This window comes from Zophobas morio, unplaced genomic scaffold (assembly GCF_036711695.1).
Source record: "Zophobas morio isolate AGI-343-1 ecotype UQ-CSIRO unplaced genomic scaffold, CSIRO_AGI_Zmor_V1 ptg000005l, whole genome shotgun sequence".
NCBI lineage: Eukaryota > Metazoa > Arthropoda > Insecta > Coleoptera > Tenebrionidae > Zophobas > Zophobas morio.
In genome coordinates, this window is record NW_026972110.1 from 5265300 (window position 1) to 5283995 (window position 18696).

General features: G+C 36.4%; 1 protein-coding gene across 2 annotated transcripts in view; it reads right to left on the reverse strand.

Moving 5' to 3' along the window:
• Positions 1-18696, reverse strand: part of LOC135122479 (uncharacterized protein) — a 100632-nt gene that overhangs the window by 39023 nt on the left and 42913 nt on the right. For both annotated transcript variants that reach the window (XM_064046668.1, XM_064046669.1), the window contains exon 2: positions 2-455. In XM_064046668.1, the coding sequence (XP_063902738.1) occupies positions 2-310 (309 nt within the window). In that variant the 5' untranslated portion in view covers positions 311-455. The remainder of the gene's footprint in view (position 1; positions 456-18696) is intronic.

The window sequence follows — 18696 nt, forward strand, 5'->3', positions numbered from 1 at the left end:
CCTTCGACACAAATGGGAGTTTAACTTGCCGGACGGGTATTTTCGATACTCGTTTGTCTTTTAATTTCTTCGGATCCTGGCTGTCTATTATGACATCCGTCTGCGAATCTTTGATAGCATGGTAGTTATTATGAGTTTTATCAAACTCTGGATTTTCTTTCGATTCCGCTCCACTGTCGCCGTCCCCGCTCTCCCTCGCTTCTTCGGAAATAGGGGAAAAATTGAATTCGTCACTCATCAAATTTACATCCGGAGTGATGCTCTCGGAATCGTTGCTCGAAGTTACTACGTCCATGTTTTCGAGCTTCATTATCGAACGGTGCGGAAGCGAAAATGCAAAAAATTGTTATCCATTGCGGTTTTTGCTTGTAGTCACATACTTCTGCGACGGCGATAAAAATTTCTGACCTCAAAAACGTCGCCACTCGTTCATTTTGAGAGACACTGCAGCATTTCTGAAATGGAAAACATGTACGTTAAATTATGAAATTTTGTCTAAACTGTTTCTACTTCGTGGAAATGAAATGTTATTTTCACCTGGTTTTGTTTCAAAAAGTGAATTGTCATTAATTTAAACTACACTGACCGGCAAAAATCTGGCCATCCTGAAAAATTTCGCAAAACCACTTTAAAAATTATTAATTTAACTAGTGATCGTTATTTTATTAAAGAACCATTGACTATTGACACATGATGCACAAATTAGCAAAAAAAAGAAGACAAATAAACGCAGAATTAAATTTAATTTAACAAAATAACAAAAACAGACCTAGTACGATATTTTCTTAATTAAAACAACAAAGGAGGGTGTTGTTGTAAACAGTGTTTTTCATCATTTCATTATAAGTTTGGCAGTTAATAAACGTTTTCACGCGAAAACAATCCCCTTAACTCTTACAGATGTCTCTCAAATTGTCGTTATTCAATAACGACGTGGGTGTTCTCACATTTTCTAGAAAATGAGGATCTTAATTTGATCAATAAAAAATTGGTCGAAGGCTATAAGTATAATCCGACAAATCCAGCTCTTTAAAAAAATATATAAAACTTGAAACGGGAGACTACATTTTTCGTACCATAGGCGTAATGAAACGTCCAGAAAACATAAAAGTGGCAATTCGTCCGATAGGCTCGATTACTATACTTCCTTAGCTTACGCTCGGGAAGTAATAATGTTGAGAAAAACGTAAAACTCGAAACCGGTTCACAAAATTTAGTAAAAATCTATACTATAAAAATCCATATGTAATTTGTTTCACCTACCATTCAAATTCATTAAAAACAGTAGATAATTATAACGGGTGATCAAAGAGTTTTCAGATTAAAGTTAGCCATGGAATTATGACAAATATTTCTATGGCCAACTCTAATCTGAAAACTTTTTGATCACCCTTTATATATTTCAGATCTAAAATATTGGATATATAAATGATTTTCGACACAGTTCTGCAATAAGTCACCTTTGTTAAAAAAAAAAACAGTTGTCGTCATTTATGATGACTTATGATGACTTTATTATCTCTGTCTTTAGTTAGTAAATAGTAAATCTCTTGGCTGAATTTTGATTCTTCATTCAATGGTAAAAAAAGTTTCGGAAAAAGATCTCAAAGAACATGTTTTTTTTTTATTTTTTCCAAATTTGTTTATTATATTGAACAATCGTGAGGCTTCGGTCTTAATTACATACTTATAAATAAAAGTTACCTTACCTTACATAACCTACTGTACTGTTGTTTAGATCATTAAACTGGTTTGGAGAAGTTAGGAAGTTTATTCTAATATCGAAATGCAGTAAAATATACATAAGTTGGATAAAATGTATACCAAAATATTCGTTATCTAGATAACAATCGAATCATTTGAATTTCTAGGTAAAAACAATATATTTATACCAGAACAATACGTTTACGAAGTAGAAAGGACAATTAAATATAAAATACTGTTTATTCGCCAATTATTCTAGAGTAAGTTGTATGTGATGCAGTTACCTTAGCTTTAAAATAATAATAAAAATAATAACAGCAGCAAGCTTTCCATATAGGTGGTTGAAATATGTGCCAAATCAAAATAAAAGTTATTTACTGAAAACATAAAGTATCTGTGGGAAAGAGGTAATACAAACACTAGGGACTTGTTGTGCTTTCCATATGTTGCGACTTTCTGAGAGCTCTTTCAGTTGATCCAATAAAAGTATTTTACCTCGTTAAGTAGCTGCACTTGTGAAGCTTAACCTATCGGTGTCGGGAATTATTTTAATACCCGAGTGAAAAATTTCAGCAAAATGTAAAACACTGCGAGACTATGTAGATATAAATTTATAGTAATACAACTACTGGAAGTAAAATTGTGATCCTAAAATATTTAACATATTGTTACGAAATACACCCTTACGCCGCCCCAGTACGACGCCTATGGCGGTCGAGAGCCTTCTGGACGTACGCACGGCGCTGATGGGTGAATCATCGCTGTTGACGGCCGAGAGGCGGGCGCATAAAGACAGGTCTGGAGCGTCTCGAAGCGGCGTCCAGGGGAGTCTCGAAGCGGAGTCGCGATGGATGTTCGTGAAGGATCTCGATTAGAGACTATGGGTTTAAATAGAGGCGACCGTAGGTAATGGAATCATCCAGTGAAGACAGTCGAGAGCGCCGGAATAATTTCTGTACATATTCGTCGCAATAGATAGTGTTGTAATTCGACCTGAAGAAATAAATTTTTTTGAGTTTTACCAACACCCGATTTATTATTCGTCCGTCAATCGTAACACTGGTGTCAGAAGTGGGATTAATTGTGAAATAAATCGGGATTCGAATTTGGTTGGTGCTACTAGGGGAGACCGGAACAAAGTGAACTTTCGAGAAAATTCTCTCCCGCGGTAAGAGTGGAATAACGGAATTAGACTTTCATCACCTGACATTGGCTTCGAGAATTGACATCTGTCAAGGCTCTAGAAGTTTCTAGAAGAAAATTTTATGCCGACTACCACAAGAGCGCAAACAGCCAACATGGAGGAACAACTGACAAAAATGATGAAAATGTTGAGCGAAAATCAAAGAATAATGGAAGAAAGTAGAAAAGAAGATCGAAGAATAATGGAAGAAAATAGAAAAGAAGATCGCAGAATAATGGAAGAAAATCAAAGAATAATGGAAGAAAGTAGAAAAGAAGATCGAAGAATAATGGAAGAAAATAGAAAAGAAGATCGCAGAATAATGGAAGAAAATCAAAGAATAATGGAAGAAAATTTAAAAGCTATGCAAACTACACTTTTGAACAGCCGAAGCGAAATCCTCCAAGTCGTGCGAAATGAAGTGGACGAGGTGAGAAATGAAATGGAAAACAAGATCAAGGAGCTCGAAGAAAGGTTGCAAACACCACGACCTACAATTGCGACCCCTGCAGAATTCAGTCCGGTGAGAGTTCAACCCCCTATTTTCGATGGGCAGACGTCGTGGACTACTTATAAGAAGCAATTTGAAGCTGCGGCCTTGTCGAATAGCTGGAATGACCAACAGAAAGCGACCGCTTTGGTAGTAGCACTACGAGGTGCGGCCCTGGAGATTCTACAGACATTATCAGAAGAGAACCAGAAGGACTATACCGCTTTGACGACCGCCCTCGAACTCAGATTTGGAGATGAACACCTCCGGCAAGTTTTCGTAGCGCAGCTTAAATCTAGGATTCAGAAGAGTAGTGAATCTCTTCAGGAGTTTGCGGCTGATGTTAAACGTTTGGTACACCTCGCCTATCCTGAAGCTCCGCAAGACTTCCAAGACAGACTGGCAGCAGAAACCTTCGTAAACGGCGTAAGAGATAGTGAGGTAAGAAGAGTCCTGCAAATCTCCGGGTTCAAGAAACCATCCGAGGCGCTGATTCGAGCGTTAGAAGTGGACGCCGCATACAACAGCTCACCTCGTTCCAACGTTAAGATACGAGGCATTGGGGTTGAGGGCGAAGTAAACCCTATTCAAGAGAGTCTCGACAAAATGAGCGAGAACTTTGAGAAACTCGCCCGCGAAATAATTGCCGAAATCAAGACGGGCAGTTCTAGACAACATGGAGGGCGCCTAGAATGTTACAGGTGTGGGCGTCAAGGGCATGTTAGGAGGGATTGCCGTGTTAGATCGCCAGCGCCGATGAGGAGATCGCAGCCGCGACCTCCTCTACATCAGGAGCAGGAAAACTAAAGGCAGTCGGTATCTCGGGGCGCGTACTGGCTGCTAAAAGAGAAGCCCCAACAACTGTAATGGTTAGAAGTATCGCGGGGAGCGTCGACAGTCCGACAATCAGCGGAAAAATCAATGGACGGGAATCGAAGATCATCATCGACACAGGAGCCGAAGTGTCCCTTGCACGCAGATCCAGGTTACAAAATTGCCAAATTAAATCAGTATATACCGCCACGAATGTAAAGACGGTGACAGGAGAAACAACACCGGTTCTGGGTACAGCGGTGGTGAATGTAGAGCTCGGTCGACTCCGAATAAGGCATGAAGTTCTGGTGGCGGAAATCGCTGACGATTTCATTCTGGGTATGGACCTAATCAGCCGGTATGGTTTAATGATCGACCCAGAACAGAAAATTCTGCGTTTCGGAGCCGAAGAATTTGTGTTGGGACGTCCGAATGTGGAAGCTGCAACGGTCAGACTAGTGGTCTGTCAGACAACGAAGGTAGATGGTAATACAGAAGTCATCGTTCCCGCCAGAGTAGAGACAAACCCCGGATACAGTTTGGGGATGGTGCAGCCGGCAAGTGACTCGACCCACAAGCTCCTGATCGCGAGCACCCTAGTCAAAACCGACCGTGACATACCCATACGTGTGGCAAACGTGTTTCCCAATGCAGTCAATATTAGAAAAGGGGAGATTATCGGAATGTGTGAGCCAGTCGCCCGAGTATTGAACTGCGAGGAAGAAGACGTTGAGAATGAGTCTAAGGAAGGGGATACCAAAGGCTTGGAGGTCAACTGGAACCAGCTGTCTGCTCGTGAGAGAAAACTGGCCAAAGGACTCATTCGTAGGCACCGTAATGTCTTCGCCTCAGAGGAGGAACCATTCGGGAAGACCAACATCGTAGAACACCGAATAAACACTGGTGACACGCAACCGATCCGTCAGGCTCCTCGAAGACTACCCCTAGCCAAACAAGAAGAAGCTACAAAACTCGTGGACAACATGTTGAGAGATGGGGTAATTGAAGAATCCAACAGCGCGTGGTCATCTCCAGTAGTCTTGGTTACCAAGAAGGACGGGACTACCCGATTTTGCGTCGATTACAGGAAACTGAACGACGTCACGAAGAAAGACAGTTACCCCCTTCCTCGAATAGACGATACCTTGACGACCTTATCCGGCTCGGCGTGGTTTTCGACCTTGGACTTGAAGAGTGGCTACTGGCAAGTAGGCTTGCACCCGGACGACAAAGAAAAGACTGCGTTCTCCACCGGAAGTGGCCTCTATCACTTCACCGTTATGCCCTTCGGATTATGTAATGCGCCAGCAACATTCGAGCGGCTGATGGAGATGGTGCTGAAAGGATTGACATGGAAGACCTGTCTGGTATACCTCGACGACGTCATGATTATGGGCAAAACGTTTGATGACCATCTGAAGAATCTCGAGGAGGTGCTAGAACGAATGGGAAACGCTCGTTTGAAACTAAATCCCAAGAAATGCTCACTCTTCCAGAAACGAGTCGAGTTCCTGGGCCATATCGTGTCGGAGAAAGGAATAGAAACCAACCCGACGAAAGTTCTTGCTATCCGGGATTGGCCCATACCAAGAGACAAGCATGAACTACGAAGCTTCTTGGGACTCTGCACATATTACCGACGATTTGTAGAAGGGTATGCCGACATCGCAGCACCGTTACACCAACTGACGGAGCAGAAGGCGACTTTCAAGTGGAGCAGTACATGTGAGATGGCCTTTAAGAGACTGAAGACGGCTTTGTGCACCAGCCCCATTTTGGCTTACCCCAGGGACAAAGGAATGTTCGTCCTCGATACCGATGCGAGTAACTCGGGAATTGGGGCCGTATTGTCGCAGATACAAGATGGGGAGGAAAGGGTTATCGAATATTTTAGCAAATTACATTCCAAACCAGAGAGAAATTACTGTGCCACAAGGAAGGAACTACTAGCCATTGTCAAAGCCGTCAACCACTTCCACAAGTATCTATACGGACAGGAGTTTCTGATCAGGACCGACCACGCTGCCCTCTCGTGGCTACTGCAGATAAAGAATCCCGAGGGCCAAGTAGCGCGTTGGCTGGAACGACTACAGCAGTACCACTTTAGGATCAAACACCGAGCGGGTCGACTTCACAACAACGCTGACGCTTTGTCAAGGCGTCCGTGTGGAGAGTGCAAACACTGCGACAGGATCGACGCGGAAGAAGGGAACCTGCCCGTTCGTCGGACGATTTTTGAGCAAGATGAAGAATGGACAACGGCGCGGTTAAAGCGTGAGCAAGAAGCAGACGACATAATCGGACCAATACTAAAGTGGAAGGAGGAAGGAGTCGAACGACCCGGCTGGGCAGAATTGTCCGACCAATCCCCCAGTTTGAAGGCATTATGGGCCCAATGGGATTCCTTGGTCATGGAAAATGGGCTCTTGAAGCGAAAGTGGGAGAGTCCTGATGGGCGTACCTCTAAGACGATGCTGGTCCTCCCCAAGGTAAAGGTTTCCAAGGTCTTAGAGGAAGTTCATGCCGGAACATCTGGAGCCCACTTCGGAGTGAACAAAACTTTGTCGAAAATCCGGGAGAGGTTTTATTGGGTAGGTCATCGTGACGATGTCGAAAGTTGGTGTCGCAAGTGTACGACGTGTGCGGCCAGCCAAGGTCCTCATACCAGGGCGAGGGGAAAGATGAAGAAATATAATGTTGGGGCACCTTTCGAAAGAATCGCCATCGATGTGGCCGGTCCGTTCCCTGTAACAAACGACGGCAACAAGTTTATCCTGGTGGCTAGCGACTACTTCAGCAAGTGGCCAGATGCCTATGCCATTCCAAATCAGGAAGCCGTCACGGTCGCGAAAGTACTGGTTGACAATTGGATCAGTAGGTTTGGCGTCCCCTTGGAACTTCACTCAGACCAGGGACGCAATTTCGAATCCAACGTCTTCCAAAGAGTGATGCAGCTACTGGGAATACGTAAGACAAGGACAACGCCACTACACCCACAGTCCGACGGCATGGTGGAAAGGTTCAATCGGACTATGGAGCAACACCTTTCGAAAGTGGTAGAAGAGCACCAAAGGGATTGGGACCAGCACCTTCCACTATTCCTGCTGGCCTACCGCGCAGCTATCCACGACACCACGGGCCAAACACCTGCTCACGTTGTATTTGGGAAGGAACTACGGCTGCCCTGTGACCTAGTCTTTGGATTGCCATCCGAAGAACCAATGGAGGTACGTGACTACGTGGACGAACTGAAAGAGAAGTTGGTCAACGTGCATGAACTAGTGAGGGGCCGGATCAAGATTGCCAGTGACCGAATGAAGACCCGTTATGATGTGAAGGCCAACTGTGGCGGATTCCAGGAAGATGACTTAGTGTGGCTGTATAACCCCCGACGGAAGAAGGGACGTTGCCCAAAACTGGCTCCTGATTGGGAAGGTCCATACACTATCGTCACTAGAATAAATGACGTAGTTTATCGGATCCAACGTGGACCAAAGACGAAGATGAAGATCGTTCATCTCGATCGACTAAAACGGTACGAAGGAAACAACGAAGATGCTTCCGATCGGGACGATCGGATTTGAAGAGGGGGGCAGTGTTACGAAATACACCCTTACGCCGCCCCAGTACGACGCCTATGGCGGTCGAGAGCCTTCTGGACGTACGCACGGCGCTGATGGGTGAATCATCGCTGTTGACGGCCGAGAGGCGGGCGCATAAAGACAGGTCTGGAGCGTCTCGAAGCGGCGTCCAGGGGAGTCTCGAAGCGGAGTCGCGATGGATGTTCGTGAAGGATCTCGATTAGAGACTATGGGTTTAAATAGAGGCGACCGTAGGTAATGGAATCATCCAGTGAAGACAGTCGAGAGCGCCGGAATAATTTCTGTACATATTCGTCGCAATAGATAGTGTTGTAATTCGACCTGAAGAAATAAATTTTTTTGAGTTTTACCAACACCCGATTTATTATTCGTCCGTCAATCGTAACAATATTATTAGATTAATAGCTTTATTAGCTTGTAAAATTTATGACGCTATCTTCAGTGATGAATTTCTGAACTTATTCACAAATATCCAAATCTTTTAGATACATACTCATGGTATACAAATTGATATTACGTAGGTATCCTTCGAAAAGAATACAATGAGGTTACACAAAACAGTGTTTTGCATTGTTCTTTTTCTTATTTGATCTACAATATAATCACTAAAAAAAGCACGAAGTAGATTAAAATATTTAAAAAGTTGATCCAAAATGATATTAAACTAAAGAAAAACTAGAATTGCAAGATACTTTATAAGCCCTCCTGCATAATCTAGCATCGTTTCAACAGTTTCTAAACACATTAAAGTTCGTTGTATAGTTTTAAAAGCTTTTTAATGGATAATCAGGTACACCTAGTTATCTACTTAACATACTAAACAAAAAATCACCGTCGTGCAAATTTTTACCCTCTAAGGGCTATTAGTAAAGCAGGCAAGAAATAACGCTGCTCGACGTTCTAGAAACATTATGATAACAAAATGACTTATAAAAACTACGTAAAGATTGATTGTTTCTTTATTTCTTTAATAATTAAGTAATAATTTTCTAAGATGTATTAAATAACAATTAAAAATAATTTTGTTATTTAGTGTTAAATCTAAACTGTTGCTACAAAAATGACGACATATAAACACAGTTTGATAATTCCTCTATTCATATCTTTATTAAACATTATTTTGGAGGATCGACCCATCATAGAGTTACAACAGCTTTAATATTAATATAAACACACCTCCAAAAAGAAAGTTACAAAGGTGGAGTGCGTGTTTCTGAATGCGATTAGCTTCCTGTCACATGTATATTCGGTTTATATCTACATACTTATATATGAGGCAGAAATTTATCACGCTTGCAATTATTTTTGGTGAAATATACAAAGTTCCTAAGTATATCAATCATACGATATAATTTGATAAAACTTTTTCAGTTCCTGTTTTTTAATTTAGCGGCATGGGTCAAAGAAGTGATTTAGCGGAACACGAAAAGGGGCAAATTGAAGCTTATTGCGAGCAGGGGCTAAATTCTGCGGCAATACGAAACAAGACTAGAAGGCACAGATCCGTGTTATCACATAAAGGTTCTCCAAAATAACAACTTTATACGTTAGACTTTTACAGCAAAATCAATTTAGAATTCACTCAGCTTTGAAACTGAAATGATATTTATTTCTTTCGGTTTCCAACTTCGGGTTAATTTTAACCCAATTTACAGGATTTCATGTCAAAGGTAAAACGATTATAAATTGTTTTCACTATTGAATGTTATGTTGTCACGTAAGTATTTGTTTTATTAAAATGCATAATTTTTTTGTCCTCGGGTCCACAGAAATTTTAACAACCCTCTTTATGTCTATAAAAATATGAGAGACATTTTGGCACAACACCACATCTCTTTCTGTACAACAAAAAAAATAGAAACTGATATTAACCCTGAATTACAAACCATTTAGAACTACTTCATGTCATTATACGTTTTTGTCCAAAATACGATAATATAAAATTATATGATACATATTAATACTTATCTTGTGCCGGAATATTGATTACTGCACTTAACTATGGCAGTATAAAAATAATAATTATTCAAGCTATGTTACATTGTAATTTCAGAGTGGAATGTATAGCTCAGCGATTGATGTACCGGATCGAGTCCTGAGTGTTCCAGAGTGGTTGGTAACAAGAAACTGCCTGTTACCTGAGGTAAGAAAGGATGCAACCGGTTTTTAGAATTCAACAGGAAGCAAAATTCTTTTCAAAGACAAAAAAAAAGTTAAAAACGATACTGCTAGTCCTCAAATCAACCTTGTGATATTTACGATAGATCACTTTTAAACAGGTAATAGTAGAGTAATTTGATCATTTATAGTTGTTTTATAAATTATCTAATAACTGTTCTTAAACAAAAAAAATGTATATATAAGAAATATTGTGATTATTATTACTAAAATCCTGAAGTTGAAGAAAGCACAAACATATTTTAACCACACTAGATGAACGTAATGGTAATTTACCAGAGGAAACTGTCACGTACGTAATTTGTTGTTCGTGTGATTAGGAAAACAACTGTAAATTCTCTCAGTAATTGTTCATTGTTTTAAAGTAATATATTAAGGTAAACGTTCTTTTACAGAACCTTTCTAATGTCCAATTGAAAACGGGAAAGTCTCTATGCGTTACGATTTGCCTCTAACTATAGTTACCTGAATATTTTCAGGTGAAGAGGATATGATAATAAACTAGCAGTGTCGCTTTTATTCACTACGATACTTTTTAGGAATTTCTATTGTTGACAGATTATTTGTGTGTTTGTTGTGTATTATGTAAACTACTGACTGTAAAATTCAATAAATACCTACTTAATTAAAAAAATTTAATTAGAGCGTATGAACTGTCTAACTTGTAACTATAATAATTACTTCAATACTCTACTCTGTTATTAAATTAAACAAACAATAAACTACTATTAGTTTCGCTAATAAATTTAGAAAACAAGCCTAATAATAGTCCATACTTATTCTATTATGTGCTCATTTTTGTTTTGTATGCAATATTTTTATTATATCACGTAATAATAATTTTAACAGTTGTAATTGTTTTTTGTATATTTTATAGACAATTGTTCGTGTCTAACTTAAAAGTCAGAATAATAAAATAATCAACAATATAGAACATTGCAGTAAAAGTTATAGTTCTTGTAAGGTTAAAATGGTGTACAACAAAAAAAGAAAACGTTGATATATTTATTATATTTCAAGTGATATGTCGTTTTAACTGGACTGATTATTGCGAAATTTTAGGCACATCATGTAGATGGTAAAACACTAACCAACATTTGTTTGGTCACACTAACCAACAATTTGAAAATATCATCTTAAAATTTTGCAAAGTAAATTCTCCTTAAATTTTATAAAAGCATGCTCCTGTACTTGTGGTTTATTAATTCGCCCTTGAAGGTCTGTACGCTAATCATTTTTTTTTATTTACTTTCACCAAAAACTGCCGTCATCCCAAAATTTTTCTGGACAAATTGTATCTAAAATACATACTTTTCTTTTACAATTGCTTATATAGAGTACCTCCAAAATTTAATGAATAAAGCAATTTATTTTATTGATTGAATGACAAACAGTTTACCTAATTTTCCAGTAATTTTGGGAATGCGATGCCACCAGTACTTATCCAAATGGATGTATTTGTTCCTACATAAAATTGATCATCACACTATTTTATTAAAAAATTCACTTGAAGCAACGCATCGCATTCGTCTTTAATTGCAGTTTAAAAATCCACACCATCTATTTTTATATTAACTTGTAGAAGTTATCACAAAACATAAAATTCGCAAAATCAAATTTTTTTTTTAGTTACTTGCCATTAAAATCATTTCGAATTAACTAAGAAATAATAATAAATAGTACAACAATTAGAATAAAGGATTAAATCCTTATGAGATTATAGCTGTAATAACTTTATCAGCTTAAATATAATACAAACATAATTTTAATGAGGGAAAATGAATAATTTAGTTATGAAAACACACCAGCACCATTATTGGAATGAGAGCGATGAGTGACGAATTTTTTTCACAACAAAAAAAACGAAACGGATTATTCACAGATATATTTACAAATCTCATAAACAACCATTGAAAATACACTATCCTGTTTTATTAAATACAAATTATCTGGTTTGTCAACACACGTAATAACATTAATTTGCTAATCCGTTAATCCTTTAAATACAACCTACCAAGTGAGTTGAGCGACCATTCCCCGCTCACAAACAAATAATCAGGTTCGAAATAAAACCGACAGCATCAAATGAAACTGGAAATAAAATGGAATAAACAACGGTGAGATTAAACACTGCTGTAATAGTGAACATAACTTGAGGCAAGACAAAATTGCAATAGTCGGACGACCTCTAATTCCGGATCAAATACTCAACTACCTCACAGGAGAAGCATCGTTAAACTAGAAATAGCCTAACAAAATCTAAAAATTTCACATTACGTAATTCTGTCTAAAAGTTGTATTAAACGTATATTTTCTTACTAATTTTAACAATATCACTTTCGCAAAGTTACAACTATCCCATTCGACTTTTTACACTTTCGTAGAACTTATATTGCTAAGCCAGTGGCACATCTTTATGGCTAGCAGACTTTACAGGCACAATATCCTTTTAGTACAAACTAAACTTTATTCTTTTGAAACAACCCGAGCCAGAGTGTAAGAACGTGCAAAATTTGTGGAAACACCTACGTTTGGATGTAAATGCATACAATCCTGAAATAGCTCGCTCTAGTACACTGAAACTCCAGGTAATGTTTAGCCGAGGCAAACAAACCAACTCCCACCTTTATCTAATTTATTTTATGAAAAAGATTGACTGATGTTTGTTTTGGGGATAGTACGTAGCGAGTATAAAATGAGAACCTCGTATTCGCTACTTCAGCATTAACATATTTTAAAGACGCGCTTGCTAAAACACTCACGTATGGGTTAATATTTCTGATCTCACAATACAAAGTCATCTGATGTTGCCTTATCCCTATATAAATCATTTTAAATACAAACCAGAAAAACCCGCAAAACGCTGACACGACGGGAGATCTTATTATGTAACGCATGTTCCATATTTACTGCGTGGTCCAGATTTTATTTAACAAAATGTATGTACTTTTCTATTTATTATTTACATTTTGTTATCACATATGTTTTCATCTAAAATAATATATTTTCTCTTTGTTTGCTACGAATTTCCTCAAAAATTACTGCCTATATAAAAAAAATTGGGCGACGTTTACTTCGACAAAACCTCCCTAGCTCCTAAGTATAAGGTCAACATCCTGCTTCTTTGAAAAATTATAAAATTAGATTTTGTGATATTTGCTTTGTAATAACCTGTATAAGGTAAAAACCAGTAGCATAAATAAATCCCCCGAGCCCCAAATTGCAAGGGATTGTGCGAATTCAACAAGTATATATAATGTAAAATATATTTAAAGCAGATAATCAACGGAAAAAATTGCCTCTTTGCAATAATAAGAAGCTTTAACTTCAAATGTTTGTTTATACATCGGAAGCATGTCAAGAATGGCCTCGGACGGTTATATCTTGGGTTAGTGTAAATATGTTACACTGTGTTAATTTTTTTTTCTGAACATTTGGCCGTGAGAAAAAAAGTATAGGGGTATATTACTGTATAATATTTAAATCATTTTAAAATAGAATTCTTTGAAATGACGTTATCAAAGTGTTGGTGGGATGAGTAAACAAATTTTGGTTGGCGTTTTACCATCTACATGAAATTCCTAATAAACCTAGATACAAAATTTGACAACAATCGGTCCAGTAGTTTCGGAGATTACGTGTCTAATAAAAATCAACACAGACACCAGACAGACAGACGTACGGAAACAGGAGACTACTTTTTTCGTACTCTAGAAGTCATGAAACGTCTAGAAAACATAAAAGTGGTAATTCATCCTATGGGCTCGATTACTATACTTCCTTAGCTTACGCTTATGCTAGCTATAGAAAATCTACAAAATCATTTCTGCTTAGGAATGTACTAATTCTGATTGTAACACTTTCATTGTGGCTAGTCATGTTAACAACAAAATCACACCACACAGTTTGGGAACAAGATTACACCACAAAACTATTAAGAACCCACTTTAACCCGAAAAATTTCATATATTCGTCGGTTAGAATTAAGATAGAAATTTACATCTGAATAAAAAAAGAAGCACCTAAAACGTACCGAATTGAAATATTGAATCTGTCATATTTTAACATATTTATCTCCATCAAAAAATTATGAGAGTGAATTCCAAAACACATGGATTATTGATTCTGCCTGATATGTGAGAGAAAGGAGCTTCAAATATCTGTGTGGAATTTTTTAAATAAAAGCAATGCTAAAAATAGAAAAGTATTTTTAGTTTTTTCAGACCCATAAAAATAAAAAACGCATAGTTTGTCAGAATTTATAAAGTATTTACTATAAAAAGAACTGCACAATCGTTTTCACGTTTCATGAATGCTCTAAAATGTCTTATAATGAAACGTGTTTTTATACTATTTTTCTATTTAGAATCTTTTTTCTATTTTTAAATAAAAATTGGAACTTTTAAAATTCTGAGAAATTTTGTCGTGGTTGATGCAACAAATGTCAGATTGTAACATATAAAATTTAAATTTTCACAATAATGAATCATTATTAACAAAGTGGGAAGCTGAAGACAGTTTTACGCCCCCCGAAATATGGAAAATTGGCCAAAGTAGCGCCCGATATGTTTGGACCCAACAGTGGCTAATAAATCTTCTTCGGATGCTCCAGAGCTCCACAAGTGCAATTGGATGATTCACAGGGCAGTAAAACGGTTAGCAAGAAAAATGATTTTCAGCAAAAATTTTATGACGATTATCTTATGCATAGATCTAAGTCCCCAAAACACATGCAGTGTTACACTTAATACATATTATGGGTAATACATAAAATATAATTGTACATTTCATGGTAAAATTTAATTCTATTACAGCGACATTTGACTACCAATCTTAAAAGCATAAATTACACCAGTTCTATTAAAACACTCAATTTAGGTGCTTAGGGTTACGAGGTTATAAACCCGACATGAAAAAAAAAATACATTGAAATCGTTCTGTAGTTGTAAAGGAGTAAACTGCACCATTCTGATGAAGCTATTACTGTAGATTGAAATATTTTTGAGCTACAATAGGGCCCACGTTGGACATATTCCAGTAATTGACGTCACTGACTAGGAAATCACGTTACATCAATCCCAAACATATTTGTCGAACAGGTCAGACCCAGACGAACCTGTCATTTAGCAGGATAGTGGAGTTTTGTTTCGTTATCAGATTATTTACCGTACATGGGTTTTCGACCTTGTTGTTGCCTGATAAGACCAAAAAGTTTTTAACGTTTATTATCAAGTGTAATAAAGTTACCTCCGTTTTGTACGATGGTCGATTGCAGAAAAATGACTCATATCAAAGCATTACTAAAATATGGAAGGAAAGAATCCGCACTGAAAAAAATAAGCCTCTATATAACAATGGGAGCAGCTGTGGGCTCAGTTAGAAATAAGACGAACTTAAACGAAACAAAATTGCCGTCTTACAATCACAAAGTTTAAATTTGTAGCACGATTTATGAAGTTTCTGCGAATACACGAAAAAATACAATATTTTGTACTAGAATTAAGCATATTCACATTTGTTTCATTTGTCCACCTAATCACGAGAAACAAAACACAGCTTCAATGTCTTCTTCTAATAGTTTATATTGCATATAAATACTACGAGTAATTAAAAAAAAATATTATGAACATGACCATTTTGTAGGTTAGACTAAAATTTTCTAGTGCAAACCCTATCCAGTCGATTAGTAAAATTTTACCCGAAATTCATTTCACGAGTGGTACACAAAATAATCCGATTTTTCCGACCAAATTTGTGGTGTGTCCGATGTAGTGCTATCATATTATCACCTAAAACAAAAAATTTCCGAAAATATTTAGTGCGTCGAAGGTAGCAGCATAATATACATTCTGTTTTATACTAGATTTAGATAACCTTCGATATCTTTGTACTTTATTTTTCGTTTTTACCTCCCGAGCGTAAGCAAAGGAAGCTTTTCAATCGAGTCCATTGGGCGACTGGTTACTTTCATATTTTCTCAATGGGTCATGATCTCTAAAGTATGAAAAAAGTGGTCACCCGTTTCCGCCTATCTGTCTTGCAGAAGATCTTAAGTGTGCAAAATAAGATGAGTCTATACTTTTAATTTATCATTTCATTCATATTTTTTAGATTTATTCATACAAGATAACAAGCAAATTAATGAAGGAGTCAATTTATTTTATTGATTAAATCAGGAACTGCAAAATCGAATGCTCTGAAATCTTACAGACAGTTTAAAGTTGTTGAACAGTTCTTCTAATTCTAAAATTCTAAATTCTAAAATTATTTATAATACAAATAAATATTTTAAACAAGTTGAGAAGAATCTGCTATAAACAACTTTCCAATAATATTTTTTGTTATCTTTATAAAAGATGCGTGGAAAAGTTTTCCAAGGGGCACAGAGACACAGGAATTTTTAATATGATATAAAAATGTTGTCATCAAAAAATGAATCTAATTTGTCCTAAATTGTTAATCAAAATATATAGCTGGTTATTTCCCCCAAAAAATTGATGACGTCATCACAAAATTTTGTAAAGTAAAAACTCATTTGAAACAGACGCGTAGCACGCTTCTTTTTATTTACTGTAACATTACATACATATGTTTGTCAACTTACAGGGGTTCTCAAAAATAAAATAAAATTCGCTACAACAAATTTCCGTATTTCGAGAATGCTAGATATGTTTTATTGTACTTCGAGGTCGGGGAAAGTTCTGTTGAAACCACCTTCGACCAATTTCAGAGATTGCCTGTATAATAAATTTCAGACAGACGCAAACGGGAGACCTATTTCTTTGTACTCCAGGGGTCATGAAAGATCGAGAAAACAAAAAGGTAAAGAATCGATTTCAATATGTACTTCCTTAGCTTACGCTCGAGAAGATTAAATAAAAATAAGTCGTAATTTTTAGCTGTATTTTTTTTTAACCTTCAATAATTGATATTTGCTGTACACTGATAACCGTCTCTCCTATAAAACTCCAATATAAAAAACATATCACTGCGGTAAAAAGTAAAAGTTGACATTTGGAACAGTTCTTCTAATTCTAAAATTCTAAATTCTAAAATTATTTATAATACAAATGGCACATATTTTAAACAAGTTGAGAAGAATCTGCTATAAACAACTTTCCAATAATATTTTTTGTTATCTTTATAAAAGATGCGTGGAAAAGTTTTCCAAGGGGCACAGAGACACAGGAATTTTTAATATGATATAAAAATGTTGTCATCAAAAAATGAATCTAATTTGTCCTAAAACATTGTAATATGTCATTTATTAGTGAATTAATGAAGGGCAAAAAATAAAATAACCTACTTCAGTTCCCTTTAATAAAAAATAATAACAACAAAAACTTTACCGTGTCGTGTTCTAGTTATACTGCAACTATAAAACTGTAATACAAGTTTATCTATGTATAAAAAATTGCTCGCATAAATTTTGAATTAACGGCTTATTTTATGTAGTGCAATGCTTTTTACCTGAACAGAAACAGGTAATTCATAACCGAATATTGAGGACAAATACCTAATTGCTTAAGTTTAGTAGGCACACAATAACAAAATGATGTAAATGTAGGTTAAAAAAATACATTATTAAATGCCATACTTTCATGCAATGTTAAATCCAAATAACATAAATTTGTTATGAATATTATTTTATAGCGATGTTGTCTTTGTACTGTATAATATCAAAGTGTCTTTATTTTCTTTCATTAAAAACGAAGCAGTTCCAAATTCTAGGACAAATGTATTTTGATGGCAAATATGACATTGAAATCTCAACTTTCGTATGGAACAACAAACTATCAATTTCGTTGAATTCCTCCTTTTTGTGATAAATACGTAATCTACTTACAATATAATATATACGATACTTAAATACTAAACTAAACTAAGTATAAACTAAAAACTATATAAAATTATCGCTTGAATATTTAAAATAGATGATACGACCGGTAATGATCATATCGAAATTCCGGTAGCTGACCCACATTCTTTACAAGTGGAAATAAAAGAAAACGTACAGAATAAAATCTAAAATTTTGAAAACTTCAACCCTCTGTGATTAATGTGTTTAATCGATTGAACAATGAAACCGCAAATAAGATATTTGTATCTAGAGCGAAGACATTAATAAATGAAGTTAAGTTGTATGTAAGTATTGGATAAATTATGAGATCTCGTCGTAAAATCGAATACTAATTTTGTTTCAAATATTAGGAATTATCGGACTAAATACTCCGACAAAGGATTTTGGAGGCACTTGTACTCTTTAGAGTCTCTCTCTGGATTAATAGCTGTTTAAGTCTCATTAAATGCAAGAATATATCAATTTTTAAATGCATCATTGACTAATTTTGTAAAAGTGAGACAGTATTTTTGGCAGTTCATATCTCATAAAAAGATTCTCCATATTTCAAATTTCATTTAGACATTTGTTTAAAAAAATTCGACTGGCTCTTTTATGTTTTCTTGACGTTTTATGACCCCTAGAGTACGAAAAAAAGTTGGTCCCCGTTTCCGTCTGTCTGTAGTCTGTCAGTCGTCTATCGCCTGTCAGTTGTCTGTCGTTTATCTGTCATGTGTTTGATAAAATTTTAGATTAAAGTCATGTGTTATGACTTTAAACACATTAGTAAAATAAATGTATTAAATTCATTCATGTATCAAATATTCAATTGAATTTGTAATGTCGAGATCAGTACTATCCACATCTATTCTTTTTGCCGTGAACT